Source organism: Vicugna pacos, chromosome 8 (assembly GCF_048564905.1).
Source record: "Vicugna pacos chromosome 8, VicPac4, whole genome shotgun sequence".
Lineage (NCBI taxonomy): Eukaryota > Metazoa > Chordata > Mammalia > Artiodactyla > Camelidae > Vicugna > Vicugna pacos.
In genome coordinates this window covers 3734154-3747099 of record NC_132994.1, presented here as the reverse complement: position 1 = coordinate 3747099, position 12946 = coordinate 3734154, and the positions used below count along the sequence as shown (strand labels likewise).

Sequence of the window (12946 nt, the reverse complement as noted above, 5' to 3'; positions counted from 1 at the left end):
AATTTTCTTTTCTTTTTTTTTTTTGGATTTTGTTGTTGTCTTTCCTAGGTTTTTCTGAATAAGTCTATTACTATTATTATTATTATTATTATTATTAAAATAATGCTATTTCCATTTTCAAGAAAAAAATTCAAGACTTACCCAACTAAAAGAAGAAGTGCACAAATCACAACAAATCCCAAAGTATATTTGAGTGCCGTTTTAATTTGCTAGATGTCAGGAAAAGAAAAAAATGTAAGACCTTTAAAATATAAACTTTTCTTGCTATAGTGTAACTGCTTTCATATACAATATACATTTATATGCAACTGTATAAAGTTTCTTTTGTTAAAAAAATTTTTTAAATTTAAAGAAAACCAATCTATATACCACATCTTAAGTATCTTTGTAAGCTACATTAGATTTTAAAATCTTTTCAGTGGCTAGACCTTGTGAAAAGCAGTACACCTAAGGCATAATTAATTCTTCACTGGGCATCTTTAGTAAAATTATCAGAATATTTGATGAAATATTTCTCAAAACAAGGAGTAATCAGAATTTACAATGGCCCAACCCCAATTCACCAAAATGGGTTAAGTAATAATTACAATAAATATTTAATCTATATATATGTTTGTATGTATATATATTTATATATAAAACATAAAACATATACATGTATAACATCACATAAAATACGTAAAACATATATGTATCTATGTAAATACATAGAAGTATATAAAACACACATCATGCCAGGATCATGGTAAAAACTTTACACGTTAATTCGTTTCATTCTCACAACACCCCTGAGATAGGTGTTCCCATCCCTACTTTAAAGAGAAGGAAAATGGCCCAGAGGTTAAATAATTTGCCATAAGTCACAAAGATGGTAAGTGATTAAATAAGGGCTTGAAACCAAGAGCTCAGGTCTTCAAAGCCTGTGCTTTTGCCTGGCACCCATCATGTAATCCAAAGATAAAGAAAAACATAAGCTGGACATTCTAAATATGGAAAAGAAAAGTCAATCTCAAAGGAGAAGCTAAATCAGTGAGAAAAAAAAAAACATTACTTGTCTCTCAGCCTAATGAAATCTCTAAAAAAATCATCTTTTAAAATTTAACTTCATGCTTCATATGATAAATTCTTGTCCACAAGGAAGTTGAGAGAGTCTTTAGGAAAACACCTAAAGGTAGGGAGCATCAACCAAAAGGGGACGGAGAAGATGTGCTTTAGAAGAAAGTGTCTACCACGTTCAGTTTCTAACACTGCATGTATAACCAGCCACTTGACCTTACATATCTTGGGTTTTCCAATACAGAGTTTCATAGTATCTAAAAATAATAATTTGACTTTCTTTATAAATATTTAAACATCTTATTTTTCCCTCTAACACATCAGTCTGGGAAGTTACCACGCTGGGAATCATTTAAAATATCATTGATGTACTTTGCTCATGATCTTAAAGCAAATTTGTTAAGGTTTTAATAAGCACGGTTATGCATAAATCTGGCTTTTGAGTGAGTACATTTGTTTTTGTCTTAAAATATAAAACAAAAAGTATAAAACAAATTCCCACAACCCAATAAAAAGACCAAAGATATTTATTCCTTTTATGCTGCTTTTTTCCCCTTGAATCAGAAAAAAGGTATTTGATTTTGACAAATACCTTTCAGCACACAGCTTCTTCTTGGACCTACTAAATTACTATATATTCATGCGCTGGTTCTAAACCACCCATGCGATCGAGAGGCAGGCCCGACTCAGTTATACTGCGTTAATGTACTTTAAAGATACTCCTGAATTCTACATGCTAATGTTTTAGTGAAGAATTTTATATCAATACTTAAGTGATACTGGTTTGCAGACTTGGACATGCATGTGCTCTCCTAGTGATCAGGGCTCTGCATCAGTGGTGCCCTGAATTAGCAAGAACAGTCTGCATGTGTCCCTTTTTTAGGTCCCAGGACAAGGGGTCAGCCAATCACAGCCTGGGGGCCAAACACAGCCCCCTCCTCTTTCACATCATGCTCACCGAGGACTGTCTCGCCACATTTCACACGACAACAGCAGAGTTGAGTGGTGGGGACGGAGACATCGTAAGGCCTACAAAGCCTAAAACATTTACCACCTGACCTTTTACAGAAACAAGTCTGCTGATGCCTGCTCTACAACTGCTCCAAAACAGCAGTCACCGGTCCCACGCGGCCACTGAGCACCTGACACACGCCTCGCTGCAAGTGGAATGCGCTTGTATGTGTAAAATCCACTCCGAGCTTCAAAGACTTAGTGTGAAAAACTTTCATATCCCATTATGTTTTTCACTATTTGGAATAATAATACTTGGAATGCATTACATTAAACGCAATGGATCGTGAAAAACAATTTCAATTGTTCCTTTTTACTTATTTCAATGTGGCCACTAGAAAATTTAAAATTTCACAGGTGGATTAACGTTATATTTCTATTAAACAACACTGCCTTAGAATAAATTCACATCATCCTTTAAAAAAAAGAGGAAATAATCTTTTCTCCCCCTAAATTGAGACCTCTAAAATATAGCTACTTACAGTGCATTTACCAGTATCATCATCATCCTTTTCTTCATAGTAGAAGTAGACAAAGGGGATCCAGAAAAACACGCAGAATAATATAACAGAATATAAGGCTGTGGAAAGAAATAGTAAAGGTGAGTTGTAATAAATACATATGACCCTAATAATTGTTTCATATAGATATACACACACCCCCCAAACTCACCCCCACATCTGACCCCTAGACCCATTATTCCCTGTGTATATGCAATGTCCAAATCAGCCTTTTCTGGCCCCTGTCCCAAGAAATTAATAGCATCATTACATAACGAATCATAATTCAAGTTAACCAGGGGGCAATTTTTAGCAATAATAATGATAGTAACTATGCCAATAAAATTGTAGCAGCTAACATCTCAGCACTTACTCCGTACTCACCACAGTGCTAAGGACCTTCTGTGAAGCATCTCATTTAAACAGGCTTTAACTTCTGTATTTCCCCCAGCTTAGGAGTGAGTACAGCTGACACACTTGTCAGTCACTCAAGTTAAAGAAACGGCTATCATTGATACTGTCCTTTTATACAAATAATTCCCCCAATCTAAGCTTAAAATACGCAGTGTTAGGAAACTGTCTTATAACAAATCAAGACAGAGAAAAAGCAGGAAGAACAGCGAAACAGCAGTTAGAGTCGAAGCTAACTGACAGGAATGACTATTCATTCTCTTTAAAAGATTAGATTCGAGACACTTTCAACCATGGTAAGTCAAAATATTTCTTTTAATTTAATATAGAACTCAAAATTTGAACAGCTAAAGATAAATTTAACAACAAAAACAACATAAACAACTTTTTGAGATTTAACAAATCTACCTAAGAAACCTGCTCTTAAAATCTTCTTCGCATTTACATTTATCTGCATAAATCCTAAGTTCATGAAAAACAGTCACCATATAGTTATGCAAAGCAGTCACAGGATGACAATTGGTGTACTCTTTTATTTAAAAAAGGTATTTGTTAGTGACGTACAGTAAAGCCTAAATTACTTATTCTCTTGGAAAGAATGACTGTATGAACTACAGAATTTTTAAACATGACCTAAATACTTGGGTCTATCTCATTTAACTGGGGGCAACTTATGAAACAGACCCTGCTAAATGCAACAAGGTTAAAAAAAATTCAGAACTAACAGAGCCCTAAATTACTGAAAGGTCAGAGCTAATTTATCTTGAGCAATCACAAAATGACTGTCAGCATGCAGAATTCTGGCACTAGAGATATTTAGGGAAATTTATGCAGTCTTTTAAGATTATGAGAAACCAATAATGGTAGTAAATCTTTAACAGTAATGAATACTGGCATTTCTACTACAAACCAGAGTAGTTAGTATTAACATCTCTATTACAAATCTGAGAGCCAGTGGAAATATACAAATATTAAAAAAGTAACCAAAATAAGTATTCTAAAAGCTTCAGAAAATTAAACACGAAAGGGAAAGGACTATAAATCACCCTAAATACTATATCAATAGTATGATTAAAATAATTAAGTAATTTGTGCAGAATAGGGAAAACCCAAAATGAGCACAACAGAGTTTAGTGGGCTGATAGCCACGTGCCAAAAACTTTGACAAACAGACAGATACAGTAAGGTTTGGCTGTAGCCTCACTCAGTATGTCACTTGTGTCTACTGCTTGTAGCCTTGACCTTGACAAAGCCAAGGAGCCTAAAGACTATTTCATCAACATCCCTGGTATTCCTGAAATTGTGTCATCCTTGATCTTGTAAACATATGTTACCATCATATGCATTCAGCATCAGCATAATAAGGCGTAAAATTAACTCCTATTACTCAATAAAACATAAACAACCCATTTTTAATGGACAAAAGACAACATGATACTTAGTCACAGAAGATACACAAAAGGGGCAATTAGCATATTTAAAAAGGTGCTGATCGTCATGGGTCATCAGGAAGATGCAAACTAAACCCCTAATGAGATAACTACAGACCCACCAGAATGGCTAACATTGAACTGACAATACCAAGTGTTGTCAAGAACACAGAGCAACAGACGTTCCCATACTTTGCCAGAGGACGTGTAAAACGGCACGACACTGTAGAAAACTGTTCTGTAGCTTCTCACCAAGTTAGACATACCCCTACTATTATGACTGAACCATTCTATTCCTCCAGCAATGAAGTGCAGCGACATGTGTGAAGTCTTCGTGCCCAGAGAAGCCTGCCTGAACTGCAGGGTCCAGGGCTTTAATTGGCGACTTATAATACAGGCACATGTGCCTGAGTGACCAGCTGTAACTACCAAAAGTACAGACCCCAGGAGGAAAAGCAAGAGTTCATTGTAAATCAAGTGCACAAACAGTCTACACAAATTGAGATTGCATGGTTCCAAATTCGGCTGCTGCATGAAACCACTTATCCATCAGTAACATGAGGGAACACCCAAGGGCCAGGTTCCCAGGTGCTAGCCCAGGGCCAGCCATAGGCGCAGGACCTCCTTGAAGATGTGTGAGAGTCAAACAGTGTTGAGTCTGATGCATTAACTCTTTCCCAACAAGAATCGACAGCAACATTACTAACAGGGACCAAACACTGGAAACCATCCAAACGTCCATCAGCAGGTGAATGGACAGGCTGAGTGTTACAGTCCTATTCATGCCTATTACACAGTAATAAAAAAAAAGAATAAACTATGAATACATGTGACAAGCATGAATCTCACAGACCTTAAGCTCAATAAAACGAGCACAGACACAAGAGCACATTTTCTATGACTAAGCTTACGGAAGTTCTTGAACTAGCAGAACTGTATTTATTATGGCCCAAGTCAAAACGGGTGGGCGCAGCTACCGGCTCTAAAGAGATATGAAGGTGTATAGCAAGCAAAAATGTCATATGTTGCTGGTAGGAATATCCAGAATAAGACAAAGTTTCCAGGAATCCAGACCTGGCGGAAGAAAGTGGGGAACAGACACGATTCTGAAGAGACTAATATCCCCTCCGAGTTCGGCACTGCTCCACATCTGCGCTTCCCCAACACCACGTTCTAAGCTATCGTCCAGTATTCTGACAGTTCTTTCTCAGTGTCCTTCAGAAAGACTTCTTCCTTCAGCCCGTAAATGTTAAAATGTAAAGATGGAATTAAATTAACATTTCTATGTGTTTCAGATCAGCTCTAATGTCAAGGTGGGCTTATATATCTGCAAATGGCGAAAAAAATGCTGCTACCACTATCACGAAACAGAGACGTTGCTTCTTACGAAGTTCTGTATCAAACTGATAATTATTTTCAAAGGAAAATTATTCTTAACTCCAACAGTGATGACATCCTCGAATCCTGACATCTTTGTAAAATATGCTTTTACTTGCAAATGTTTCTGTTAAAAGATTGCTTCTATCAAGTAAAAGATAAACAGACTCTTTAATAGTCCCACTAACTTCAAAGAAAACATGGTAAGAAAACATTTTAAAACCCCACGTCCACAGAAATTGGCAAAAATTAAACCCATTAAGACAGTTCTTTTTTAAAACAAAACTAACAAAGAAAAAAAGTGAACAGAAAGCTATCAACTCTTAAAAGGCCACAGACAAAAATGTGGCAAAGGATATATGGAAATTCTTAGGATTTTTAAAATACACAGAAAGCAAACAATCTACCTTTTAAAAATCGTATCATTAAATTATAACTCACATGAGAGTTAACTGGGTAAATTAGGCTTCTGAATCTTGGGACATTCTTTATTTTTGCCAACCACCAATGAAAACACTAAGCCAAAGAATAACTTAGTCAATAATGTAACAATCATTCCAAAGCTTTTTGCTTTAGAGGGTCAGGGTATAAAGTTATTTTGGGAGCTCTAAAAGCCTTCTAAAATTATCCCATTTAGCCAGTGGAAAAAATCTGGGGCCAAGGCTGCTATTTCATATACAATTCCCATTTTCTGTCCAGCTCCCTTCTTTCAACTTTCAGCCTGAAATGGACATGTGACAACTTAGACTCCAGCCACTATTTTGGACTCTGTGGTTACCTTAGGATAGAAACCACATACTAAGATGGAGAGCAGACAAGAAGCATCTCAGGACCCTGGGGATGCTGCCCTAGCAGCCCTGGACGGCCTATCTCCAGACTTATTGGAAGTGAGACTGAAAAACCATTGTACTGTTTAAGCCACGTATCTCCAATCTGTTCACAGCAGCCAGGTGCAATTCCTGAATGAGAATTCTGTAGGAGACATGGGGGAACCCCAGCACCCACGTCTGAGCTATCCTGCATCCTTGGTGGTGCTGTCTGGGGTGGGGTGAGTGGACTAGGTCTCAATTAGTTTCTGCCACTGAACACAGCAGCATCGCGAGGTGCCACGAATCCCTTGGGTTTCTTCCCCGCATCATCAGCATCAGTCCCTCCAACTGATATGGTCCCTCTTACTGCCTGTTCATTCAGTGGAACACGGACACCGAAACGGTCAGGTAGGAACCGCGCCTCCTAGGCAATGAAACCACGGTTCCCTCCTTAACTGAAGTGCTCCCTTGTGGCTGTTAAGAATTCTACAACAGCAGAGCGCAGCTGCAGGGTAAAAAGCCAAAGATTCTGTGAATAGTTCATTAGGAGCAACAGTACAAATGCTCACTTTTACCCCTTCATTACCAGTAACACATGCACAGATTACAGGAGAAAGGAACCGTACTGTCAGTGCTCGCCGGTGCACAGCATTCTCTACCACGTGCAAAGGGCGCTTCTCATTTTATGAAGCTGGCTGAGACTTGATCCTCGAACCTGACTAGAATGAGATGAAGGAAAATTACAGACCAGTTTCACCTCTCAATCAATTTTTAAAAGAATCCTAAACAAGATAGCAGGAAAAGACTTTAAAACCAAAAAAGCCACCGTCACAACCACTCTGGGTTTGTCCAAGGAACTGCAGAGCTGGTTTAAGAGTAGTCTATCCATGTAACACATCACTTGAAAGAATTAAAGAAAGAAACAAATCTCACAGGATTATCTCCCCTGACAAATACTCAACAAATATCTACTGAGTCCTCTCCAGGCTTCCTTCTAGGGGTCACAGACCAGAAGTTCCCAACTCTCTTAATTCTAGTGGGGAAAAGAGAAAATATTTAGAGTCACTGTATGAGCTACTCAAAGTATACTAAAAAAAAAAAAATTAAATCAGTAAGGAAAACACAAACAACCCTAACAGCAAAAAGGCACTTGAAGCAGAAAACGGGAAAAAAAAGAATCAATAAATTTTAAAAGACATGCAACTTCATTTCCAAACAGTGAAATATACACTAGTGAACTCTCATTTCACACTCGCCAGACTGGCAAAAACAAAAAAATACACGGCAATATCAAAGATTAGGATATAACGCAGCTAGAAGGCTTATATCCTTCTAATGGGACTTAAATTAGTACACTTAGAAAAATAATCTGTCATTACTTAGACTGTCAAAGACGCACGTAACTTATGATCCATCAACTCTACTACATGTATTTTGCACATATGCAACAGAAACACGTACAAACATGTTCACTGCACAATTTTTAACAGGAGAAAATTCACATGTCCAGACTGACTAACATGTGGTTGAGTCACACACAAGGAAAATAAACTACACTTTATGCAATAATATGGAGGAATCTCAGGAATATATGGCTGAATGAAAACAAACAAGTGATTTCATATAACATTGAAAAAATGTAAAACTAAGGATATCGCGTGGTCAAACTAGGAGGCAAGTGAGGGATGAACACAGACTACATTTAAGCAGAGTCACTTCCACGGGGGCTGGGGGCGAGACGGCAGCAGGGAAAGGCACACAAGGGACTTCAAAGTGCTGACCCTGAACTTCATACCTTGCATGCTTAATGTACATTTTGCAAGAATGAAAGTATTATATGTTGACTATATATCAAAGCTGTCAGTATCTGCCAAACAGCTGCGGCAGGCAGCCTCTGAAATGGTCCCGAGGATCCTAGCAGCTGCGATGTTCATGCCTTTGAGTGTGGGCTGGACCAGTGACTCACTGCTGATAAGCAGATTGTGGCAACAGTGGTGGGAGAAGTTACTAGAAGACTCTGGTTTCCATCCTGCTCACTCCTGGGATCTCAGCTGCCACGTTGTGAACCACCGGATGGAAGGTCCACGTGGCCAGGGACTGATGCTGCAGGCGACCACAGGCGGCTGAGACCTGAAGCTGCCTACACCCACGTGAGGGAGCCCGGAACCAAGTCTTCCCTAGCGGAGCCTTGAGATGCCTGTGGTCCCCACAGACACGGCTGCAGCCTTGTGAGAATACCGGAGCTGGGGTCCCAGCTCAGCTGCGTCTGGACTCCTGACCCACCGAAACTGTAAGAATGTTTGCTGTTGTAAATGGCTAAATTTGGGCGTAATTTGTTACCCAACAATACATACCTAGTACCACTGCTGACAGTACAGTAAAGTGATTAATACATTCTGGTGCAGGATCTGGCAGCGTGTAACTTGGAGAATAAAACTGTTTACAGGTTGTAATTTACAATATGCAGTCTTAGGAGGAGTCACTTCCCTTCAGGGCTATTTTCGTTGTTCGTTTCCTCTCTGTAGTATGTGTTCCAAGGCTTACACTGCAATGCCATTCTTTTTTTATGACGTGGTTATCATTTTTTTCTTTTCTTTTTTTTTGAAAGAATTTCATATGTGCAGAAGTTTGCAAGTTCAGTAAAGATAACTTTTTTCATGAATTATTTTTTTAACATTTTTTATTGATTTATAATCATTTTACAATGTTGTGTCAAATTCCAGTGTTCAGCACAATTTTTCAGTCATTCATGGACATATACACGCTCATTGCCACATTTTTTTCTCTGTGATTTATCATAACATTTTGTGTATATTTCCCTGTGCTATACAGTGTAATCTTGTTTATCTATTCTACAATTTTGAAATCCCAGTCTATCCCTTCCCACCCTCTACCCCCCTGGTAACCACAAGTCTGTATTCTCTGTCCACGAGTCTTTAGATTCCACATATGAGCAATCTCATATGGTATTTTTCTTTCTCTTTCTGGCTTACTTCACTTAGAATGACATTCTCTAGGAGCATCCATGTTGCTGCAAATGGCGTTATGTTGTCGGTTTTTATGGCTATGCCATTTTTATAACAAGAAATGCTTAAATTACATGGTCAGAGAAAAGGCTAAGCAATTTATAGTGTAACTCAACAACTGTGTTGCAATCAGTGATGACGAGACTGTTGACTCCAAAGCTACACAGAAACATTAGCCAAAATAACAGTACATGAAAGAGACATAATGCAAATCTGTGGTTACAAACCGACTATTCTTAGAAGCCACGTTGGCTGATACACAATCACATTCCGATTTATAAACCTTGGTATGTCACAACTTTTCGTCCTCACTTTTTCTTTTTCCCATCTGTAAATTAGGATAAGATTCCACCTCTAGAAAATAACAAGAAATCATAAAACTGCAAGTCCCTTCAAGTTTTAAGTCGTAATAATAGCAGCCCTCCTGTACTGAGAGCGGTCCTCTATCTGGCCCTGTGTTAGACTCTTGACTCAAACCTGCTCATCCAGTATTTTTTCCCGACAACTTTGTAAACTAATGTGCATATCACAAGATGCACAAATTGTAAGTCTCCAATTCCATGATCTTTAGTAAATTTATGCAGTTGTGTAATTATCACCATAATCCATTTTTAGACCATTTCCATTACCTCGAATAAGCTGCTTTGTGCCTGTCTGCAACTAATCCCCCTCCAGCTCCCAGTTTGGGGCAACTACTGATCTGCATCCTGTCTTCAGAGATTTGCCTTCTCTGGACACTTCATAAGAATATAATCGTACAAGACGCCATCTCTTGCATCTGGCTTCTTCTGACTTAGCTTGCGGAATATGCGTTCCATTGTATGGACACGTTTTATTTCAACATCCATCAGCTGCTGGACATCTGGATTCTTTCCAGTCCTCTGCTATTATGAAGAAAGCTCCTGTGGCGTTTGCATACCTATTTTTGTGAGGACACTGTGTTTATTTCTCTTGAATATATATACCTAGAAGTGTAACTGCTGGCTCACAGGGGAAGTTCAGGTTTTTAAGAAAGTTGAAAACTGCCTTCCAACACAGCGTACCATCTTACATTCCCAATGGCAGCACTGAAACATTCCAGTCTCTCCCCATCTGTCAATACATGGATATCATCTACTTTTTATTATAGCTGTTATGGACTGAATGTTTGTTCCCCCCAAAATGCACAGGTTATGGCCCTAACCTCCAGCGTGATGGTATTTAGAGTTGGGACCTTTGGTAGGTAATTAGGTTTAGACAAAGTCTGGAGTGGGGCCCCCATGACATGACTGGGGTCCTTAGGATAAAAGGAAGAGAGCCCAGCTCTCTCTCTCCCCTCCTTTCCTACTCCCTCTTCTGCCAAGTGAGGACACAGCAAGTTGGCAAAATTTTTCATTTTCCTTTATGGGAGTATTTTAAATCACTAATTTCTTCACCTGCTCTAGGGCTACTTCTTCATGAGTCAGTTTGGGTAATTTATGTCTTTCTAGGAATTTCCCCATTCCACCTGTCTCATTTGTTGGTATAAATTTCTTCATCATATTACTTTGTAATCCTTTTAATTTCTACGTATTCCTTTGTAATCCAATTTAATTTCCCCTCTCTCATTCTTTATTTTCATCATTTGTAGCTTCCCTCCTCCCTCCCCCTCCCCCCGACTTTATGTTCCCTCCCTCCCTCCCCTCCTGTCCTGCCCCCTCTCCCTACTCCTCTCTTCCTGTCCCTCCTCTCCCCCTTCTTGCTTCCCACCCCTTCTCTCTCCTTCTTCCCTCTCCCCCTCAATTGAAAGATTTGCCAGTTTTACTGATTATTTTTCAAAGAACCTACTTTTCATTAACGAATTTTCTGATTAATTTTCTCTATTGTTTCTGTTCTCTGTTTCACTGATTTCTGCTCTAACCTTTATTTTCTTTCTTCTGCTTGCTTAGAGTTCAACTGGCTTGTCTTTCTCTATCCTGTAAGGTAGCAGTTTAGGCAACTGAGGCTTGTTATCTCACAGAAAAATTTAAGCTGCACATTATCCCCAAAGCGCTTCTTTGGCAGCACCTCATACATTTTGTTATTCTTGGACTTTTATTTTCATTCAGTTCAAAACATAACTAAGCTGGGGAGGGAAGAGGTGGGTAGAGGGGAGGCCACAGACCTAGTCTACAATATTACAGACCACCACTGTCCTTACTGGTGTTCAAGTACAGACACTTCTCAGACTCCTGCAGAACTCTGGTTGATTTCGAAAGCACTTAAGTCGTTCTTCTGTCAATTCTGCATTGCCTTTTGGGGAGAGGATCTGTCAACCTTCTTACTCAGCCATGTGGGAAATCAAACCCCCACATCATACAATCTTAACAAGATAGAAGTACACATTATCTTCTCTCATTTACAGAACATAATGGACTAATTGTTTCTCCTCAAAATTCATCTGTTGAAATCTAACTCCAATGTTCTGGTGTTTGAAGGCGGATGTTAATTAGGTCATAAGAGTGGAGCCCTCGTGAGTGGGGTCAGTGCTTACAAGGAGATAAACAGGAGCCCCTGGATCCTCTCTCTCTGCTGTGAGGACACACAAGAAGAAGGTGACGATCTGCAAACCAGGAGGCAGGTCCTCAGCAGACACTAGGTTGTCAGCACATTGACCTTGGACTTCCCAGCCTCCAGAACTAAGGGAAATAAACGTTTGTTGTTTAAGCACCCAGTCTAGGATACTTTTGTTACAGTAGCCCAAACTGACCAACAGAAATCAGAAGTGGTCAGATTCTGGATACATTTTGAAACTCAAAAAACAAGAGGACATACTGCCATATTTGATACAAAATGTGAAAAAACAGAGTTGACGATGATGCCAAGGTTTGTGGCCTGAGCAACTCTAACCTAGTTGCTATTCACTGAAACCAGGAAATTTACAGTGTGTAACAGACTGAAGACAAGTTGTTCTAGAAATGTTAAGTCAGAGGTGCTAACTTCTTGGTAGGAATCGTCAAGTGGGTGACGGGACACAGGGACGTGAAGCTCAAGCGAGGTCTGCACAAAGATCTGGATCTGGCAGCAGGGCGCACGGACGGTATTTAGAACCAGGCAACAGAGTAAGATAACCAAGGGATTAGCTGGGGTGAAGAACAGGCCCGGGATGGAACTCGGGGCACATAAACATTAAAGAGGCCAGGAAAAGAGGAAAGACCCAGCAAAGACATTCAGAAGGCCTAAGCAGGAATTAAGAAGGAAAGTTGAGAGCCGTGTCTTCCTTTCTCTCCTGGAGCATTAAGGAAGGTTTAAGACATTAATGTGACAAATTAGCAGTTAGTTTAGAGATTGAATGTACAAGTCACATCAGGAATAAAGACAGTCTCTTC

The 12946-nt window shown here is 39.2% G+C and overlaps 1 protein-coding gene across 1 annotated transcript in view; it reads right to left on the bottom strand.

Moving 5' to 3' along the window:
• The window catches only part of LMBRD1 (LMBR1 domain containing 1), a 109123-nt gene that overhangs the window by 73686 nt on the left and 22491 nt on the right, over positions 1-12946 (bottom strand). Inside the window, exons 4-5 of the mRNA XM_072965488.1 lie at positions 2550-2647; positions 142-209 (exon numbers count right to left, since the gene is read on the bottom strand). Of these exons, the coding sequence (XP_072821589.1) occupies positions 142-209; positions 2550-2647 (166 nt within the window). The remainder of the gene's footprint in view (positions 1-141; positions 210-2549; positions 2648-12946) is intronic.